The 19,134-nt window shown below is 67.2% G+C and overlaps 5 protein-coding genes across 17 annotated transcripts in view; 2 read left to right on the top strand and 3 right to left on the bottom strand.

The window, feature by feature from the left end:
- Positions 1-2,139, bottom strand: part of HSPG2 (heparan sulfate proteoglycan 2) — a 34,517-nt gene extending 32,378 nt beyond the window's left edge. For all 9 annotated transcript variants that reach the window (XM_072026769.1, XM_072026763.1, XM_072026768.1 and 6 more), the window contains exon 1: positions 1,983-2,139. In XM_072026769.1, the coding sequence (XP_071882870.1) occupies positions 1,983-2,039 (57 nt within the window). In that variant the 5' untranslated portion in view covers positions 2,040-2,139. The remainder of the gene's footprint in view (positions 1-1,982) is intronic.
- A 1,513-nt stretch (positions 2,140-3,652) lies between these two features.
- CELA3B (chymotrypsin like elastase 3B) lies at positions 3,653-6,762 on the top strand. The gene is made up of 8 exons (XM_027447367.3): positions 3,653-4,315; positions 4,396-4,481; positions 4,571-4,668; positions 5,142-5,276; positions 5,357-5,493; positions 5,932-6,077; positions 6,157-6,309; positions 6,685-6,762. The coding sequence occupies exons 1-8, from the start codon at positions 4,276-4,278 to the stop codon at positions 6,703-6,705; spliced, it is 816 nt and encodes a 271-aa protein (XP_027303168.1). The 5' UTR covers positions 3,653-4,275; the 3' UTR covers positions 6,706-6,762.
- A 2,170-nt stretch (positions 6,763-8,932) lies between these two features.
- Positions 8,933-12,778, top strand: TMEM269 (transmembrane protein 269). 5 transcript variants are annotated; one of them, XM_038166607.2, is made up of 7 exons: positions 8,938-9,089; positions 10,352-10,396; positions 10,918-11,065; positions 11,156-11,253; positions 11,347-11,490; positions 11,578-11,778; positions 11,862-12,778. In XM_038166607.2, exons 1-7 carry the CDS (start codon positions 9,065-9,067, stop codon positions 11,969-11,971), a joined length of 771 nt encoding a protein of 256 aa, XP_038022535.2. In that variant the 5' UTR covers positions 8,938-9,064; the 3' UTR covers positions 11,972-12,778. The 5 variants fall into 5 exon arrangements, with proteins under 5 accessions (XP_012950170.3, XP_038022535.2, XP_027303161.2 ...); XM_027447360.3 differs by having other exon boundaries at positions 8,966-9,089; positions 10,352-10,416; XM_038166606.2 differs by lacking the exon at positions 8,938-9,089 and adding an exon at positions 9,120-10,203.
- A 633-nt stretch (positions 12,779-13,411) lies between these two features.
- SVBP (small vasohibin binding protein) lies at positions 13,412-13,958 on the bottom strand. The gene is made up of 2 exons (XM_027447366.3): positions 13,722-13,958; positions 13,412-13,621 (listed from the first exon to the last, which is right to left on the bottom strand). Exons 1-2 carry the CDS (start codon positions 13,836-13,838, stop codon positions 13,535-13,537), a joined length of 204 nt encoding a protein of 67 aa, XP_027303167.1. The 5' UTR covers positions 13,839-13,958; the 3' UTR covers positions 13,412-13,534.
- Positions 13,959-15,022: 1,064 nt separating this feature from the next.
- Positions 15,023-18,925, bottom strand: TRIM62 (tripartite motif containing 62). The gene is made up of 5 exons (XM_027447358.3): positions 18,031-18,925; positions 17,199-17,294; positions 16,275-16,531; positions 16,088-16,203; positions 15,023-15,877 (listed from the first exon to the last, which is right to left on the bottom strand). The coding sequence occupies exons 1-5, from the start codon at positions 18,436-18,438 to the stop codon at positions 15,327-15,329; spliced, it is 1,428 nt and encodes a 475-aa protein (XP_027303159.1). The 5' UTR covers positions 18,439-18,925; the 3' UTR covers positions 15,023-15,326.
- Positions 18,926-19,134: the final 209 nt, after the last annotated feature.

Here is a 19,134-nt window from a genome sequence, read left to right on the forward strand (position 1 = left end):
GGGGAGCAGGGTGCCCCCCCCCGGGCACATTCCTCCCCGCTCTGCATTGCCTAATTTATCCCGAATGGCCGCGTTTCGGGGCAGAGGGAACGCGAGGGGACCAGGCGCGCTGGCACGCCGGGCTGGCGGCCGACCCAGGCGGGCGGGCACCCTCCTCCTCCTCGTCCCCGGCCTCCTCCTCCTCCTCCTCGGCCTCCTCCTCCTCCTCCCCGGCCTGCTCCTGCCCAGGCCATCTTTGGCGATGGGAGCATTCGGCCGCCTCAGGAGCTGGCGACGGGGCAGGGGCAAAGTGTGCCCGGGGCGCACAGGGCCACACGCGGCGGTGGCAGAGCCCAGGGGGTCCCCGGGGGTCCCCAGCAGGGTGGTGCGAGGCCGAAGGCCCCCCACGTGCAGAGCCGTCCCCTAAAGCACGCTCAGACTCACGCACAGGCGTGCAAGCACACGCAGCGGCACGCACGTTCGTGTGCAAGCCCAAGTGTGCGAGGGCGGCACGGCACGGGGGTGCCATGCGGGTGCCAGCCCCCCCGTGGCACGGCGTGCACGCAGCCGGGGGGCACACGCGTGTGCGTGCCCCACTGTGCCCCCCCCGCCCGCCCCTGCCCCCAGGCCCGATGCTATCGCACATTCCTGCCCTGACCTCTCCCTGTGCCTGCCTTAACCCTTCCTGGCACGGGACACTGTGGGGGGGGCACCCCCAAGCCCCCAAACCCCCCCTAACGGGAGGGTGGGGCTGGCCCTGACGCCACGGTGCCATAGGGCTGGTGCCCCCCCCTCCCTCACCCTGGCACATTCCTGGGTGTCCCGAGCATGCTTGGTGCCCCCCCCCCCATCTGCTGTCCCCAGACCCCCCTCACCCGCACAGTGGCAGCAGGGCTGGGGGGGTGCAAAGCCGCAGCCCCCCCCCCCCCAGCCTCGTCACCCCTCTGCCCTGTGGAGGCGGGGGGGGGGGCACGGCCCTGCCAGCATGGCCCTGAGCAGAAAGGCCCCTCTGTTCTCCGCCCCGGGCAGCGTCCCAGCCCCAAACCACCCCGCTGCCCCCCCCCCAGCACGGGTGGGGCCCCCACAGCACCCGGTGGAACCCCCCCAGCTCCACGCTTTGGGACCCCTCTAGATTTGGGGACCAGGCCCAGCCCTATCTCAGCAGCCCCAGCCTGCACCCTGAACCCCCTGGGGGTACCCAAGGGACCCCCCTAGGCAGCCCCCCCATGACTGGTGGCCCCCCCAGCCCCGGGGGTATTTCGGGAACGCTATTTTTACAGGCTGCCCGGTGCTGCCTGTCACCCTTTAAATTTAGCCAGGGCGGGAGAGGGGGATGGGGGGACCCTGGGGGTGCGCAGTACCCCAAAAGCAGGACGCACTCCCACATGTGCCCCCCGTGGGACCTATGGGGTCCCACGGGGTCACAGCCTGAACCCCTGCTTGCTTTGGGGGATGGTGGGGACCCCAAAGGCCGGGGGACCCCAATTCCCAGATGGGATGGGGCAGGGTGGTGGGGACCCCCATCTCCAGTCCAGGAAGACCTCAGTTCCCTCGGGGACAAGGCACGGGGACCCCACGCACCCCCACTCCGTGGGTGACCCCGGCTTCCTGACGGGGCCGGGGATGGGGCAGGGGGACCCCACAGCCCCCGGGGGGACCCCAACTCCCCCCGGTCCATGGGGGGCCCCGGTGCCGCAGGGGTCAGGGCAGGCTGCTGCCCCCCTCTCCCCGGCGTCGCAGCGCCTCCCCCACGTCCCCAAGTTGCGCGTGGGGTGCGGGGGGGGTCCCCAACTCCCCCGCGGGACGGGGCGGTCAGGACGGCGTCCCCAGCCGCGGGGGCGCAGCGCACGGCGAGGGAGAGGGGCGGGGGGGACCCGAATTCCTCCACGGGACAAGGCACTGGGAGGGGGGGACCCCCAGCCCCGGACCCGGTCCACGGTGTGGGGGGGAACCCCCCCCCCCTGCTCCCACCCGGCCCCGCTCCCCGCCGCCCCCAGACTCACTCCGAGGGCCCCGAGCAGCAGCAGGGCGCCCAGCGCGGCGGGCACCGGCGGCCCCATCGCCCCGCTCCGCTCCGTCCCGCTCCGCTCCGCGCCGCCGCCGCCGCCCCGGTCCCGGCCCCGGCCCCGGCCCCGGGCTGGGCGGGGCCGCCGGGGTACGCGCCCACGGGGGGGGGGGGGGGGGGGACCGGGGCGGGGAGTGGGAGACAGGGGCAGCGCCGCGCGTGCACGCGGGGGCGCGTGGGGACATGGGGAGGGGGCACGGGGACAGCTGGGGACACCCCGGGGGCGACACGGGAGAGCGGGACATGGGGCACCTCTGTGCGTGCCCACGGGGGACGTGGGGACAGCCTGGGGACAGCCTGGGGACGTGGGGAGCAGCTCCCGTGCGGGTGCGTGGAGACACCTGGGGACAGCCTGGGGGGCACTTCGGTGCGCGGAGACACGGGGGGGCGCGGGGACAGCGTGGGGACAGCGTGGGGGCACCTCCGTGCGTGCCCACGGGGAGACGTGGGGACAGTGTGGGGCCGTGGGGAGCAGCTCCCGTGCGCGCGTGGCAGCACCTGGGGACACTTCGGTGCACAGAGACGTGGGGTGTGCGGGGACAGCTCGGGGACAACTCCGTGCGTTGGCACGGGGACATGGGGACACGCAGGGACACCGTGGGGACATGGGGAGCACCTCCACTCGCGGACGCATGGCAGCACCTCTGTGCGCACCCACGGGGACATGGGGGTGCGTGGGGACCCCGGGGGGCACCTCTGTGCACGCCCATAGGGACATGTGGGGACACCGTGGGGACATGGGGAGCACACAGGGACACGGGGGGCTGTGGGGACACCCAGACACACACACACACAGGGACACGTGCGCATGGGGCTGCTGCTGTGTGGTGTGCCCACAGCAACACCCAGGTGACACGAGCGGGCCCATGGGGACACCCAGAGCCACCAGGGGACCCCACAGCCCCCAGCATAGGGTGGTGGCGCTGGGCCAGCCCCAGGCTGGGACAGGGACATGGACGTCGATGGGGGTGATGGGGGCCACCAGCTGTGTGGGAGTAGAGGGGCTATAGGGGGGCAAATGTGGTTATATGGGGCCGTGGAGGAACCAGGGGTATTGGGAACTGTGGAGGATACTGAGGGTATGGGGATATAGGGGATATGGGGGTTATCGCTGCCCAGGGATTTGTAGGGGCTATGGGGGGACCAGGGGTATTCAGAAGCACGAGGGATACTGGGGACATGGGGGTTCCTCTGGGTGTGGGGGCTATGGGGGGCACAAGGGTTTGTGTGGGGGGGGGGAGCATGGGGGCTTTGGGGCTATAGGGGGACCAGGACATGAGGGTATGGGGGCCACAGGGGCTATAGGGGTACAGGGCATATAGAAGCTATGGGGTGCCAGGTGCATAAAGGATATGGGGACTGTAGAGGACACAGGGACTCTGGGGGACACAGCTGTTCACAGGGGCTGGGGGGGGCACCGGGTACATGGGGGTATGGGGTTTATCATGGTGTATATGGACTATAAGGAGCACAGAGATATAGGGTGTCTGGGGGCACTAATGGTGTTGGGGGTCTATGGGGGGACACCAGGGCTATGGGGAGCACAGGGGGTAACTGAGTGGCTGGGGGCACCAGGGGCACGGGGGCTATGGGGACACAGGAGCCCTGGGGAGCACAGGGACTGTAGGGTCCGTGGTGGATACCTGGTGGTATGGGGATTTTGGAGGGGACAAGGGACCTGGGGGGGTATAGAGGTTATAAGGGGGCTGGGGGCACCAGGAGCGAGAGAGCTATGGGGCTACAGGAGGCAGAGCTGCTATGGGAGGGGGGCTGCGGTGCCGAGGGGGTGTACGTGGCATATATGGCACTGAGTCCATGGGGGACCATATGGGGACACACAGCCCCCGGTCGCACCCACGCAGGCCTGGCTGGATGGGTGCTGGTGGCCATGTGCCCCCCCCCCGGCCCTGATAGCCAAGGCCAGGCGTTAATGGTTAACCCCCGGCCCCCACACCTGTGTGGCTCCCAGGGGGGCTGGCACCCCGGAGTGCCCCACACAGGGCGCTGGGACCCCCTCAGCCATGCCTGTGGGGTGCCCCCCACCGTGTGACCGCAGGGAGGGGTCCCGGCATGCCCCCACCCCGCAGAGGCACCCCGCGCCCCCTGGCAGCACCCAGCTGGGTGCCGGCTGCCCCTTCCCAGGGGTGTCCTTGGGGTAGGGAGTGCCCCGATAAGGGGGGAGATTTAAGGCTGGCGGTCGACCCGTTGGCCCTTGCTGAGCTGGGATCACGATGCTGACGCTCCTTGTCCCCCTGCTGCTTGTGGCTAGCGGTAAGCTGTCCCCAACCTCCCCCAGCATCCCCAATTTGGGGGTCCCGGCACCCTGGGGTGACCGACACCCTGTCGCGCAGGCTGCCAGGCCGCGGTGCTGCCAAAAGAACCGCAGTCGCGGGTGGTGAACGGGGAGGATGCGGTGCCCTACAGCTGGCCCTGGCAGGTGAGCGGCACGGGGATGGGGACGGGGACGCGGCGGGGACACCCAGTGGGTGACGTGGCCCCTTTCCACCCCGTGTCCCTCCGCTGCAGATCTCGCTGCAGTACGAGCGCGACGGCACCTTCCGGCACACCTGCGGGGGCACCCTCATCGCACCCGGCTGGGTGATGACGGCCGCGCACTGCATCTCGTGAGCGGGGCGCGGGATGGGAGCAGGGGGGGGTGCACAGGATGGGTAGGGGGTGCTGGATGGGTGCAGGTGGGCTGCACGGTGCAGGACGGGTGCATGGAATGGGTGTAGGGTGCAGGGGGGTGCCGGGTGGGGTAAGGATGATGCAGGGTTCAGGGATGGGCACATGGAGGGGATGTGGGGTGCAGGGTGCAGGATGGGTGCAGGGGGTGCGAGGTGCAGGGTGGGTGCACGGGAGGGGTGCGGGAGGGGTGCAGGGTGGGTGCACGCAGGAGATCCAGGATGCAGCGAGGACGGGCAGGGGGGTGATGGGCTGTGCAAGGGGGTGATGTGTGCAAGGAGGGTGCAGGGTGGGCACGCAGGAGTGTGCAGGCTGTGGGGATGGGTGCAGGAGGGCTGCAGCCCCCATGCCCCAGGGCACCCCCGGTACCACACAGCGTGGCGTCCCCTGAGGGCCGTGTCCCCACGGGCAGCTCCACGCTCACCTACGAGGTGGTGCTGGGTGAGTACGACATGAGCACTGCCGAGGGCTCTGAGCAGCGCATCCCTGTCGCCTCCTCTGACATCTTCGTGCACCCCAAGTGGAGAAGCTCGTGCGTGGCCTGCGGGTGAGCAGGGTCCCGGTGGCGCGGGGGGACGATGTCCCCATCCAGAGCCCCCACGACGTGTGTGTGTCCTCCTATGGCAGCAACGACATCGCCCTGATGAAACTGCGGCACAACGCGGTGCTCAACACCCAAGTGCAGACGGGGCAGCTGCCGCCCGCCGGCACCATCCTGCCCGACGGCTACCCCTGCTACCTGAGCGGCTGGGGACGTCTGTCCAGTGCGTCCCCGCGGCGTGGGGACAGCGCCCGGCTGCTCCCCGGGGAGGGGGGGGATGGATGCGGGATGGAGAGATGGAGGAAAGGAGGGATGGGTGGGGGAAGGGAGGGATGCGTGGAGATACAGGGATGGGGAAATGGAGGGAGGGATGGAAGGGGGGAAGGATGGGATGGAGGGAAGGACATGGGAGGGAGGGATGGGGGCTCGTTGGAAGGATTGATGGACGATGGATGGATGATGGACAGATGTTTGGATGCTTGGATGGTGGGATGGGTGCGGGATGGATGGAGGAATGGATAGATGGATGATGGATAGAGAGATGATGGACGGGTGATGCGTGGATGCTGGATGGACGTGTGATGGATGGGGCTGGCGGGCAGGATGCCAGGCACAGGGCTGTCCGTCTGGGTCCCTGACCCCCCCCCCCCCCCATTGGCAGCTGGCGGCCCGCTGCCGGACCGGCTGCAGGAGGCGCTGATGCCCGTGGTGGACTACGAGCACTGCACGCAGCCCGACTGGTGGGGCAGCCTGGCCATCCGCACCACCATGATCTGTGCTGGCGGAGCCGAGAAGGCTGGCTGCAACGTGAGTGCCGCTCTGGGCTGCTCCGTGCTGGGGAAACCGGGGCACCCCAACCCCAGCCTGACCCCAACCCCATCCCCAGGGCGACTCGGGCGGCCCCCTGAACTGCCAGGCTGAGGATGGGCACTGGGAGGTGCATGGCATCGCCAGCTTCGTCTCGGGACTGGGCTGCGACACCCCGAAGAAGCCCACTGTGTTCACTCGTGTCTCTGCCTTTGAGGACTGGATCGCTGAGGTGGGCACTGGGGTGCTGGGACAATGGGGTTCTGGGGTAATGGGGTGCTGGGATGCTGTGGTGTTTGGGGACCAGGTTGTTGGGGTGCCATAATGTTGGGGTGTCGGGGTGTCAGGGTACCATGGGGCTGGGATGTCGAGGTGCTGGGGTACCATAATGTTGGGGTGCTGCGGTGCTGAGGTGTCAGTGGATCCAGATATCAGGGTGCCAGGGCACTAGGGTGCTGGGACGTTGCGGTGCCAGGGTGCCAGGGTGCTGGGGTGTCGGGGTGCCCAGGTATCAGGGTGCTGGGACATTGGGGTGTGGGGACGCCAAGGTGCCGGGTTACCAGGGCACTGGCGTGTCGCACCCCCCTCAGCCACTTCTCTCTTCCAGACCATACAGAACAACAGCTGAGATGGGCAGCGGCGACCTCCCGACATCGCAGAGGGCAAATAAACCTGCAGAGCTGACCCCGTGCGTGTCCCGTGTGCTGGGGGAGAGCGGGTGTGCACACGCGTGTGTGCAGCCTGGCGCGTGCGGCGCCTGGCACAAGCGGCCGCCTTTGCCAGCAGATGGCACTGGCAGAGCGGACGCGGGGAGCGCGGCTGCACCCGTGGCTGTGCCCAGGTGCCACGGGAATGTGCGCCCAGAGACACCCCGGTGCCGTGGGGATGAGCACCCAGAGACACCCAAACACCACGGGGATGGGCCCAGAGGGAGCCCGGGGATACCCAGGCACTATGGGGACAAGCACCCCGGGGTGCCCCGAAGCTATGCTGATGGGTCCCTCGAGATGCAGTGAGACCCACAGGGCATGGACCTCTGTCCCGTGGCACCCTGACGCCATTAGCACCATGAGGTGCCCCGGTGCCACAAGGATGGGCTCCATCCTCCTCCCCAAGGCACCCTGAGGCCGTGGGGATGGGCCCTTCTGAGGCCTCCCTTGTGCCATGGGGAAGCTGTCCCCATAGTCCCCAAGGTGCCCTGGCAGCACAGTGATGGGCCCCCAAGGTGCCCTGATGCCATGGCGATGGGCACCCAGTGACACCCTGATGCCACGGGGATGGGTACACAGCAGGATCCCGATGTCCCAGGGATGGGCCCCCCTAAGGGGCCCTGATGCCATGTGTCATCCCCCGGCCCCCCAGGTACCCTGGTGGGCACCCAGAGACTCCCAGGTGACACGGGGATGAGCACCCTGAGGTGTCCTGCCACCACGAGAATCGGCTCCTCCCTGATGGCACCCTGAGGCCACGGTGACGGGCACCCCGAAACACCCTGAAGCTGGGGGGGAACGGGCAGGCTCTCAAAGACAACCAGGCACTATGGGCACAAGCACCCCAAGGTGCCCTGATGCCATGGGGTGGGCCCCTCCGGGTGCCCCGTCCCTGGCGTGTGGCCACCACGGAGGCCCTGGGCCCGGCTCTCGCTCGCCGCCTCCTGCCCTCCCGGCCCGGCCGTCGCCTCGCAACCGCCGGCCGCGGCGCGTGACCGGGAACAAAGGGCCCTTTGACGGCGGCCCCGCCGCGGCTGGCACGCATGGGCCCCCTGCTTGTCCCGTCCCGTCCCGGCGGGGACCCCCGTGTCCCCACGGGGATGGGGCCACCCCGAGTCGGGTGGAAAATCCCCATCCCTGTCCCGCCGCGGGGCCGTATGGTTTTATTGGCCCTTGTCGCTGTGCTTGGGGGACCTTTGGTCCCCGCACGGGCCCTTTGCTCCGGCAGCTGAGGCCGCCCCGGCTCGTGACAACCTTGCACAACCGGTGACACCCTCAGGAGGCCAGGGACGGTGGGGACAGGATGGGTGCTGGCTGCAGGCTGAACCGGTGGTTCCTTACCAGAAGGGTGGGCACCGCGGTGCCCCGATCCTCCCGAGGCAGGGGGACACCACGCGGGGCAACGTGCCAGGCCTGGGTGGCAGAGGGGGCACAGGGCAGGGGCTGCACCACAGTGCTGGTGCTGTGGGGCTGGTGGGGGTTAAGCTTGGAGAGGGTGGTGCAAGCCTGGCATGGGTGCTGTGAGCCTAGAATGGGTGCTGTGAGCCTGGCATGGGTGCTGTGAGCCTGGCATGGGTGCTGCGAGGCTGGAATGGGTGCTGTGAGCCTGACAAGGGTGCTGTGAGCCTGGCATGGGTGCTGCAAGCTTGGCACAGGAGCTCTGAGCCTGGCATGGGTGCTTCAAGGCAAGTGTGAGTGCTTCAAGGCTGGCATGGGTGCTGCAAGGCCAACAAGGGTGCTTCAAGGCTGGCATGGGTGCTTCAAGGCTGCAATGGGTGTTTCAAGGCTGGCATGGGTGCTGCAAGGCCAACAAGGGTGCTTCAAGGCTGGCATGGGTGCTTGAAGGCCAACAGGGGTGCTTGAAGGCCAACAAGGGTGCTTGAAGGCCAACAAGGGTGCCTCAAGGCTGGCATGGGTGCTGCAAGCCTGGCAGGGGTGGTGCAAAGCTGGCACACGTGCTGCAAGCCTCTCTTGGGAACTTTGGTCCTGGCACGGGCGCTGTGAGCCTGGCACGGCTCCTTTGAGGCTGGCGTGGACACTTTGAGCCTGGCACTGGCACGTGGCCAGCTCGGCCCCTGGGCAGCTCCTCCCTCGCCGGCGGTGCCAGCCGCCTCCGAAAACCCCCGTGTCCTCTGGCCGGACCCACCCCCCCGGTGACTCAGCCGGTTCCCGGCGAAGCCGATCCCTATAAAACGCGGTGCTGCCACACGGGGCCAGCGCCGGCCCTGCCGCCCCTGCCTCAGTTTCCCTCCCTGGGGTGCCCCCGGTGCTGCGGCCATGTGGATGGTGTCACCGCCGGCCGGTAAGTCCCGCCTCGACGCCCCGACACCGCTTGCCCCTGGCACAAGGCTTCCCCCTGAAAAAATCACTGGTTTTGGTGGTTTAACACAAAACAGGGATTCGTGGTGGTCGTCGGCCAAGTGAGGCTGGGCGGGGGTCGCTGGCACTGGGTGGTTTGGGGGGAAAAAAGGGGATAAGAGAAAGTTTTAAGGTGCTGGCACAGAGCTGCTCCACACTCTCCTGCGGGGCCGGTGTCGCGCTCGGCTGGGCGGGCAGCGGCAAACCGGGCCGGCAGCCAGCGGCACAGCTCGCTCAGCCCCTCAAATCGGGGCAGAAAATCACAGAAAGAGGCAGCTTGAATAAAACAAGAAGGCGAGCCTGCGCCTCCTTTGGAAAACCCTCCTTCTCGTCGCTGAGAACTCCCCGTTTGGAGCAGGCCAAAGAGCCAAATCCGCCCTTTTTCCTCACAGAAATTGCTGTGCAGAGCGCTGCCTGCAGCACGGGGCTGGGCGGGATGTGGGGCAGCTCCCCCCTGCCCCGCCGTCCCTCTCACCCCATCCCTTTGCTTTTGGGGCTGGGAACACCAAAAACGGACAAGTTTGGGTGCCGTGGTGATGCCTGGGTATTGTGATGCTGGCAGAGCGCGACGGTGCCACTAACACTGCCCAGGGCCTGATCCTGCCCGGAGCGGGGACGGGACGGGGTCTGCAAAGGAATTCACCACCTGAGGGCTTTGCTTCGGACAAGCTGTCACCTCGGTCAGAACCAAAACCGCCGCTTTTTGCCTGGTTTTGCCGCCATGAAGGCTGCTCCCCTCCCCAGAGCATGGAGAGACCCCGCACCCACCGGCTCAGCCCCAGCACGGGGGGATGGCACGATGCACAACTGCAGTCCCCCCAAAAACACCGCTTCTTGCACAAAAAAAAAAGAATGGGGCAGGAGGGGCGGTGAAATTTACCCCTGCAGGGCACCGTTCAACGGCTTTTTTGGGGGTGTTTTTCCATCCCCGCCCACTCAGATCAGCCCGAAACCCCGGCAGCGCGGCCCAGGGTGGGGTGGCCAAAGGTCGGCGGTGCGGCACCTCGCCCCGCTCGCAGCCCGGCTCGGAGAACGGGAAATTTCCTTCCTTTTTGCAGGTGGCAGCGCCCGGTGGCGGGGGGCTCGTCGTGCCTGGGCGCCACGAGCTGGCTCGGTCTCAGCCCCGCGGGACGGCGGGGGCTGCGGCGGCGGGGGGGCGAGCGGTTGTGGCTCTTGTTGTGCTCTGACATGGCTGTTTTCTTTCAGATGAAGGATGTCACCAGCTTGCCTGGCTTTGGGACCACGGCAAAGGCAGGGTGCAAAACACACTAGTAGGACATGACCCTTAACACTTTCTCTAAAGCGTAGCCCTATAGGTATATAAGATCAATAGAGCTTAACACTGGGGTTGGCTTTTATTCTAAGCTTGGGTTTGGTCTTGGTTTTGGTTTTGGTTTGGTTTGTTATTTTGTTGTTTTGTTATCGTTTCACTTTTTTTCTTTCGCCTCTGTGGGCGGATGGAGGCAGGGGCTTCCCCCTGCAGCGCTTGCAAAAAAAAAAAAAACAAGCTGTGCAAAAACGGTTTGGGGAGCGGTGCTTCGGTTGTGACCCGCGCCGAGCCGGGAGGAGGAGGAGGGGGAAGGCGCACCGCGAAGGCTCCTGCTGGGGGGGAGCGCCCCAAAACCTCCGCTGGCCCCTTCCCAACGCTGGAAGGGGGCTTCGGGGCTTCGGCTCCGAGCACCGACCTGCTACCTCGGGTGCTTAAATAAATCCCAGCCAGAAACCTGTCACCGAGGGGCTCAGCCCTTGACCGGCGTCTCGGTGGCTTGCAGGTATCTTCCAGTACACCAAGAAGCTGTTCCTGAGCAAGCAGGTGGGCCGGGCGCAGGCTCTGGAGTCTGTCCGGAAAAATGCTGCCAACGCGCTCTCCATGGCGAACCTGATCATGGGGCTCTCCTCCATCCTCTGCAGCCTGAACAGGTGGGGAGCAGCCAAAAAAAAGAAAAAAAAGGTAAATCCAGTTAAATCGGTGCTGCCGCAGGACTCACCGCCTTCCCCCTACCTCCCCAGGCACTACCAGCACTCCTGCTGGCTGCTCCTCGGGGGCTTTCTGCTCGATTTGGCCGACGGAGCCGTCGCCCGCCAGCTCAATGCCTGCTCGGCACTGGGTGAGTGAGCACCCCGGGACCGGGGCCGTGCAAAGGGGGGGGGGCTGCCAGGAGCTGTCCCCCCCCCGGCAGCCGCCCCCTCACTGCCCACAGGTGCCAAGATGGATGATTTCGCTGACTTCACCTCCTTCGGGCTGGCCACGGCGCTGCTGCTGCAGACGCAGGGCGTGCTGGATGGGCTGCTGGCCATCGCCTACGTGCTGGCCGTCTTCGCTCGCCTCTGCTTCTTCTCCAGCGGTGAGCTGGGGGCTTTGGGGAGCGGTGGCACTCCACGGGGTGGCTGCGCCCCGTTTGGCACCTGGCTGAGTGTGTCGCACCCCACAGAGATCCCCTTCACCTACCGGGGGCTGCCCTGCCCCTACGCCTCCTCGCTGCTGGTGAGCATCTTCCTGCTGACGGGCGGCAACGTCATCCTGCTGCGTGTCGCTGCCATCGCCATGATCCTCTTCATGGTCGACCGGGGCTTCTACCCCCACGACAAGGTGCTGGAGTCTCAGCTCTGGAAGAAGGCGATCTATGCTGGAGGTAAGGACAGGGAAGGCTGGCAGCGAGCCGGGCAATGAGGCCGGTCGAGGTCTGCCCTGGCTGCTGACGGTTCTCCCTCACAGGCATCCTGGCTGTGCTGCTCTTGCCCACGACGGTCACTTCCATCTACTACCTCGCCTGGTCGGTGTCTTACATCTTCTTCCCCTTTGCCATCTGGAGCTGCAAAGCCTAAGGGCGAAGTGGCGGCCGCCCTGGTGAGGACTGCTCGCTCCATCGGCCTTACGCTCCAGCGAACACGCAGTAAAGCTCTCCTCTCCCCCGCTCCCGGCTGCCAGCACCGGGGTGTCTCGTCTCCCCACCTTCCTTAGCTCTTCCTGGGGAAAGCGGCGGCAGCGGAAGCCAAACCCAGCCCGGCAGGCGCAACGCTGCAGCCCCTGGAGAGGGAAACGCCACCGCTCACCCCCTTCAAGTGTTTTCCCAGCTGCGGCAGAGCCTGCTTAGAAATGAAAATAGCTGAGCTCCCACAGAGGGAAGCTCTCGGCTTCAGGAGAGCCGCCTGCTCCAAACTGCCCTGCCCGTGCCCTCGTCCCTGCAGTGCTGGGCGAATCCACGGCCACAGCCAGAAGAACAACTCCACTCTGGAGGCCGCTTTCCCCCCTTTCCTGGGGGATTTGACCCAAAACCCCTCCCCAGACGGCTCCTATAGGCTGCCCCCGGTGCATAGCCCTGGGGCGGCAGCTGAGCTGTGAATCAAGGTGATGCTCACACAGCTGACACGTTCCCACTGTACACAGTAATTTATTGCCAGCGTGTAATTGTGGCACGTTTACACCCAAGATCCCAACCACGGTGAGGAAACAACCCCGGAGAGGGCAGTGGGGCCCGGCTGTCCCCTCGCGCCGGGCTGGGAGGAAGCCACCGATCAAACCCCCAGAGTGCAACAAAGCCGGGCCCGGTTCTCCCCAAAACCCAGCCCTGAGACACAGGGAGTGCTCCGGTATTTATTTTTTACTCATCACCACAGGGAAATAATATCTCAGCCGTGTTCTTTTTTTCCTTTCTGCGCTCGCTTGATGAGGTGTGGGAGGGAGGGAGGGAGGAATGTAGAAGGGAAAAATGGAACTTGAAACCTGCCGGCCGAACTCTCTGGAAATAAAAGCTGGAGAACAACTGCCGCGTGTGAGCCTGCCCGCGGCTGGAAAGCGCAGGGCGTGTGGGTGGAGGAAGGAAGCGAAGGTCAAACCTTGCGCTGAGAGCAGCAGAGGAAACCAGAGCAAATCTGCAGCTCGGGCCCCTGGGGAGGCTCCTGCAGCGCGAGCAGCTGCGAGCGGGACCTGGACAGAAACGACCCCGTCCCGGTCAGCACTGCAGGACCAGCGCCTGGGGGACCCCGGCGGCCCCACAACGCTGTAAACAGGCGCTGCTGGGCTTGGCAGGGACACGGCGGGTGCAGGGCCCGCGGGACGAGGGCCTGGCCGGCCGGAGCTGGCGGCCGCTGCCTGCAGCTGCTCTGGCTCGGGGCCGCTGCCCCCAGCCCCGGGCCGGCCCCGTGCTCCCGGGGGGGGCTCGGCCGCCGCTGCCTCCGCGCCGTTCCCAGCGAGCCGGCCAGCACCGCCAGGCCTCCCCACACCGAGCACACAGCGCCGCTCAGCACAGCCAGGAGCCAGACAAGTGCGGAACAACCACTGCTTTTATTAAGAAAGGGAAAAAAGGGGAAAAAAAGGGAAAAGTGGCTCTTCGAGGCGAAGTAATAAATAACGCGGTGCCGAGGGGCGGGTGCCGGGGGCGCCGCCCCTCACTCGCTGGGGGCCTGCATCTGCTTGCAGAAGGAGTCGAACTGCTGCTGCTCCAGCTCCGTCATCACCCGGTTCAGCGCGTAGATCTGCGGGGACAGGCGGCGGGCGGTCAGGCGAGGCCGGGCCCTGGCGAGGGGGCACCGGGAGGAGCCCCCCCGAGACCCGGCCCCGGCGCCCCCCGCCCACCTCCGCCCGCTGCCGCTGCTTCAGCTCCTGCTGCGCCGACTTCTGCTTCGCCTTCTCCAGGCGGGCCGCCGGCTCCCGGGGCTTCGGCCTCTCCTTCCGCCCGCCGCTCGGCTCCATGGCTGCGGCAGGGCCTCGGGGGGCGGCCCGGCCCCCCCCCGGCCCGCACCGACCCCCGCGGCCCCGCTGCCGGCCGGGCCCTGCCCGCGCCAAGATGGCGGCCGCGCCCCGCCCCGCCCCGCCCGGCCCGCGCCCCTCCCGCAGCGCGCATGCGCACTCGAGGGCCGGGCCCCACAGCGCCGCCTGGTGGGCGGGCGGGGAGCGGGGGGGGCCTGGGCGGGAACGGCACCGCCACCACCAGGCCCGGCCCCCGGGCAGCACAGCCCCCATATCACAGCCCTGAAACATAAACCTGTACAGCGTGCCCCCCCATAACACACCCCCAAGTATCACGCCCCCACATCACAGCTCTATGCGTTATGTCCCGTATATCACCCCCCACAGCCCGTATACCACACCCCCCACCCCTCATATCACACCCTCTGTGCATCACAGCCCTCATATCACACCCCCGATACCCCCCACCCCTCACATCACACCCCCCATAACCCACACCCCATATATCAACACCCCCTGTACCCCACACTCCTCATATCACACCCCCTGTACATCACAGCCCTCATATCACACCCCCTGTATCACACCCCCTGTACATCATGTCCCTCTACATCACACCCCCTACCCCTCACAGACACAGACCCCACACCCCCATACCTCACCTCCCCCCCCCATACCTCACCCCCCCACATATCACACCCCCCCCCACACCTCCCCCGTACACACACCAAGCAGCCCTATCTCCCACCCGCCATACAGCGCGCCCTCTGCCCGGCACAGCCCCCCCATACTCCTCCTGTCCCCTAACACACTGTGTGCCCCCCCCCGAGCCCCCCAACCTGGTCCCCTCCAGCCCAGCCCCCAGGGCTGCAGGTGCCAGTCCCAGGAGGCCAGGCAGGGCCTGGCCTGGCACACGGCGCCATGGCACACAGCGTGGCACGGCACGGCACAGCCCAACACCACCATGGCACGGCACAGCACACACGGCAGAGCCATGGCACGGTGCACAACACACGGCACAACACACCACGGCAAAGCACAGCCTGAGCTGTCACAGTGCACACCACGGCACACCGTATTACAGGACACGACGTATCATGGACGGCACAGGGCACTATGCACGGCACAGCATCACCCGCGCCCCCAGGGTGCCCCCACCCTGCACAGGGGCTGCACCACCCGGCCCCTTTGCTCCAAATCCACCTTTTATTGCAGCGGCTGGGGCAGGGACGGACCTGCAGAGCCGCATGTGGAAGCACAGGACTGGGAGGCACCGGCCGCATCCTGCCCGGTGCCCAGAGTCAGCTCGGGCTTGAGGGTGGGTGATGCCGGGCAGGATCCAGCCCCAGCAGGGCAGTGCAAGCCTTCTCCTGCCCAGGCAACCCGAGTGAGCACTGCTGCACCCCGCGGGCAGGGCAGCGTCCCCTGTCCCACGGCCACCGCCCCAGGCTCATGCCCATCCTCAGGTGTCCCGGCGGGGCGCGTACCCCACTAGATGCGGACAGTGTTGATGCGCAGGGGCTGGACGTTCTTGCCGTTGGCGTGGCTCTGCCCGGGGCTGAAGTAGGAGCAGAGCTTGCCAGGGAACTTCTCCCGGAAGGTGTAGAGCCAGGACATGTCGTCGGCGTTATAGAAGATGAGCAGCCCCTTGTCATAGTCCAGGAAGACGCCCACCTTCTCCAGCTTGCTTTTGACGTTGAGCCGGGTCCAGGGCTCGGTGCAGGCGCTGTACTGGTTCCCATCGTGCATGACAATGCAGTAAAAGCCCCGGCTGGGCTGGATCTGGATGCTGCCCTTGCGGGTGACGGCCTCGTGCGCCAGCCCGATCATCCACTGCGTCTTCTCAGACACCACCACCTCCCAGTAGTGCACACCGCCGCCGAAAGCCTCTGTGCCCAGCACCGACACCTCCACGTCGAAGCGCCGTGGCGAGTCCTGCAGCGGCTGCGGGTGCAGGTTGCCGTAAGCCACGATGGTGCAGTCGTCGGAGAGGATGAGGCGCTGGTGGGCTGTGCCGGGGTCCAGCGTCAGCGCCGCCGGCACTGCAGGGAGGGGCGGCTGTCAGCACCCCTGGGACCCCCACCCAGCTGTGCACCCACCTTGGGGGCATGCAGGTGGCTTTTGGCAGACAAAGCAGCTCTGCAGAAGCTGCTTGTCCTCCCCCACACACCCCCCCAGCTGCCACTGGGGACAGGAAGGTCCCTGTGGGCTCGTCCTCACCCTCACTGCGTCCCCCCCCACTCCATCCTCACCCGGGTGGATGTCCTGGAAGAGAGATTTCCAGATGGTGTACTGCAGCGGGCCCATGTACTTGGAGGTAGGAAAGTCCTCGTAGGTGAGGTTGGTCTCGTGGATCTTCCCCTTGAGCCTGCGGGAGAGGCGCTGGTCGGCGAGGTCCCACGCTGGGCACCCCGGCCCCCCCATCACCCAGGCACCCACCTCTCGGACAAGGAGGCGACGCCGGCCAGGAAGGCATGCTTGTCAGCCTCGGCCAGGCGCTCCTGCAGGATCTGGCTGCCCTCCTGCACCTTGCGCAGCTGCTGGCTGTAGCGCTGGATCTTCTGCTCGATGTCGGTCAGTGTCCGCGCCGTGTCCGCCTCCAGTTCCTCCAGCATCGCCTTCTGCCGCTCCCGCAGCAGCCGGTGCAGCCGCTCGAAGGCCTCCCCAATGGTCGCCCGCAGGCTCTTGGCCGATGACTGGGGGGTGTGGGTGGGCGTCAGCCCCACAGAAAGCCCCAGCCTGGTGGGGTCTGTAGCCCCCTGCCCGTCCAGGCCAACACTGACCCACTGCAAACACTGCTGGGGATGCCCCAGGTGTGTTTTCGAGCACCTGAGCGGGTACCCGGTGGAGGACAGATAACCCACCCTCTGCCCCACAGCTGGTAACGGGGAGTGGACATGAAGCTGAGGGAGAAGGGAGCCCGGTGTGAACAGCAGGCCCCTCCCCAAACAATGCCCAAGCAAGCAGAAAGAGGAAGGTGCTAAATGAAATGGGGAAATAAGCGACAGGGCGCAGGAGCCAGCCTGCCACAGGGCTACACATGGCCAGGGAAGGGAAATGGGGCACAGTCAGCAAGATTTGGGTCTTGGTGTGTCTGTAGGGTGGCTGGAGGTCCCGAAATTGGGCTGGTGAGGCTCACTCCTGTGCACACCCAGCAAAGGAATCAAGGAGCAGGGGGACAGCACGGAGACACGGGGCTGTGCCGGGGGTACGACCACCCCAGCAGCTGCAAAGCCCCGGTGCGCAGCAGGGACAGGGCAGGGGAACAGATTTAGAGCAATTCCACCAACAATAAAGGACTGGAGGGGTAACAGGGTCCTGCCTCAGGACCCCTGGGGACACTGAGTGCATCCCCACTCCTACCTTGGTCTCTGCCAGCTGCCGCTTGAGGAGGTGCAGGGCCTCGGTGTGGCCTCGCTCGCTCTCCTGCAGGCCCTGGAGCTGCTCCTTCAGCTCCCGCTGCAACACAGGCAGGCACTCAGACCCAGCCTGCAGCCCAGTCTGACCAGTCTGCCCAGTTCCCCACTGCAACTGGGAGGGGGGGGGGAGGAGGGGGGCTGCCCGCACCCATGCATGGTGGGGCTGTGAGCTGGGGGACCTGGCAGCATTAAGAAAAGACAAAGACAACCCACGGGATTTGGGGGAAAAGCAAAGCTTCTTGTAGGTCCCGGGCTCCTGCAGCCCCAGGCTGAGCTTCACCAGCCCTGCCAGCTGCCAGAGGTGCTGGGAACCCCCCAGCCCCCTCGGGACCACAGGGTGGCCCCACAAATGTTTACCGGGGCATCACCGGGCGCTGACAGCGGTGAGGGGATGAGTCGGTGCCTGTGAAGGTCAGCGCCCGGCTGCCTCCCTGCAGGCACGGGCACAAAGCTCCCTCGAAACGGCAGCCCCGTGGGTTTGGGGACGGAGGAAGGACTGTGCCCATTGGGTGCCAGCACCTGCACAGCAGCACCAGGGTAGAGACACGCTGAATGCATGGACAGAAAGGGGAATTTTATGGGGAGCAGCTCCCCAGACCCACGTGCGAACAGAGAGAGCTCCAGCTAAGGTGCACGTGGGCAGGCGGACAGGGCACCCCACGGACACACTGCCCCGAGGCACAGGGACAGACAGACGGACAGATGTCGGCAGTGGGGACAAGAGGGACAGCACCCGGACCCCTGGCCGGGGCAGGGCCGGACGCCCACCCACCCACCTGCAGTTCCTCGAAGGCATCGTCCACGTTGGTGACCTGGTGCTGCTCGTGCACGGCAGGCTCGTCGCAGAAGAAGCAGACGACGGCGCGGTCGGTGAGGCAGAAGAGCTTGACCTTCTCGTGGTCCTTGCAGGGGAAGGGGCTGCGCTGGGCCCCCAGGATGGCGTCCAGAGGGAAGGCGCTGTACCGCTCCACGATGTTGGCCAGCTTGAGGCTGGGCGCCAGGGTGGGCTCGGCGAAGGTGCGCCGGCACTCGGGGCAGTCGCGGGCACCCTGGGGCTCCTGGCGCACCCAGTGCTCGGTGATGCACCGCCGGCAGAAGTAGTGCTCGCAGCCGAAGCTCACCGGGTCCTGGTAGATGCTCAGGCAGATGGAGCACAGCAGCTCGTCCTTCAGGCTGCAAGCCATGGCCGGGCAGGGGGGGGGCGAGGACCACCCGGGGGGGGGGACCCGGGGCTGAGAGCACCCGTGGGGGCTGCAACTGGGGGAAACTGGGGAGGGGGGCTGCAAATTGGGGTGCGCTGGGGGAAACTGGGGGGTGGGCTGCGAGTGGGGCTGCAGGGGGGGAACCAGCGGTGGGCTGCGAAACCGGGGAGGGGGGCTCGGGGTGCGGCGGGCACGGGGGAGGCGGGGGTCGGGCTGGCCGGGGGGGGGCCGCAGTGGGGGGGGCCCCGGGTTGAGGCCGCCCCGAAGGGACCCGAGTTCGAATCCCGGCCCCGGCTCCGCGCCCCACCCGCAGGGCCCGGGTTCGAGGCCGCCCCCCGGCGCCCGCTGCCCCTCACCCAGCCGCAGGCGGTGCCGGTGCCCCCGGTGCCAGCGCTCCCCGCCGCGACGGGCAGGGGGTGGGCGAGGAGGAGGAGGAGGAGGAGGAGGAGGAGGAGGAGGAGGAGGAGGAGGAGGAGGAGCAGGCGGGGCCGCGCGGCACTTCCTGCCTCCCCCCCCGCAGCCACAGTGGTGCCGCCCCCGCCCCATTGTCCCCCGCCCAGCGGCCCGCACCACCTCCCGCCCGCGGGGGGGAGGGGGGTCGGAGGGGGAGGCGCTTAAAGGGGCCGCGGCGCTGAGGCGGCTTCGCTGCGGGCTCGGGGCTGTGCCCGGGTCCCCCCC

The sequence above is a fragment of the Anas platyrhynchos genome, chromosome 22 (assembly GCF_047663525.1).
Source record: "Anas platyrhynchos isolate ZD024472 breed Pekin duck chromosome 22, IASCAAS_PekinDuck_T2T, whole genome shotgun sequence".
Taxonomy (NCBI): domain Eukaryota; kingdom Metazoa; phylum Chordata; class Aves; order Anseriformes; family Anatidae; genus Anas; species Anas platyrhynchos.

Coding starts and splice junctions, on each gene's coding strand:
- TRIM62 (XM_027447358.3), bottom strand. CDS start 18,438: ATGGCTTGCAGCCTGAAGGACGAGCTGCTGTGCTCCATCTGCCTGAGC. Junction 17,295..18,030: donor ATGCCTTCGAGGAACTGCAG/GTGGGTGGGTGG, acceptor CCTGTGTTGCAG/CGGGAGCTGAAGGAGCAGCT. Junction 15,878..16,087: donor CTTCCAGGACATCCACCCGG/GTGAGGATGGAG, acceptor CCCTCCCTGCAG/TGCCGGCGGCGCTGACGCTG.
- SVBP (XM_027447366.3), bottom strand. CDS start 13,838: ATGGAGCCGAGCGGCGGGCGGAAGGAGAGGCCGAAGCCCCGGGAGCCG. Junction 13,622..13,721: donor AGCAGCGGCAGCGGGCGGAG/GTGGGCGGGGGG, acceptor CTGTCCCCGCAG/ATCTACGCGCTGAACCGGGT.
- CELA3B (XM_027447367.3), top strand. CDS start 4,276: ATGCTGACGCTCCTTGTCCCCCTGCTGCTTGTGGCTAGCG. Junction 4,316..4,395: donor CCTGCTGCTTGTGGCTAGCG/GTAAGCTGTCCC, acceptor CCTGTCGCGCAG/GCTGCCAGGCCGCGGTGCTG. Junction 5,277..5,356: donor AGCTCGTGCGTGGCCTGCGG/GTGAGCAGGGTC, acceptor CTCCTATGGCAG/CAACGACATCGCCCTGATGA.
- TMEM269 (XM_038166606.2), top strand. CDS start 9,867: ATGAAGGCTGCTCCCCTCCCCAGAGCATGGAGAGACCCCGCACCCACC. Junction 11,491..11,577: donor CCTCTGCTTCTTCTCCAGCG/GTGAGCTGGGGG, acceptor CGCACCCCACAG/AGATCCCCTTCACCTACCGG. Junction 11,779..11,861: donor GAAGGCGATCTATGCTGGAG/GTAAGGACAGGG, acceptor TCTCCCTCACAG/GCATCCTGGCTGTGCTGCTC.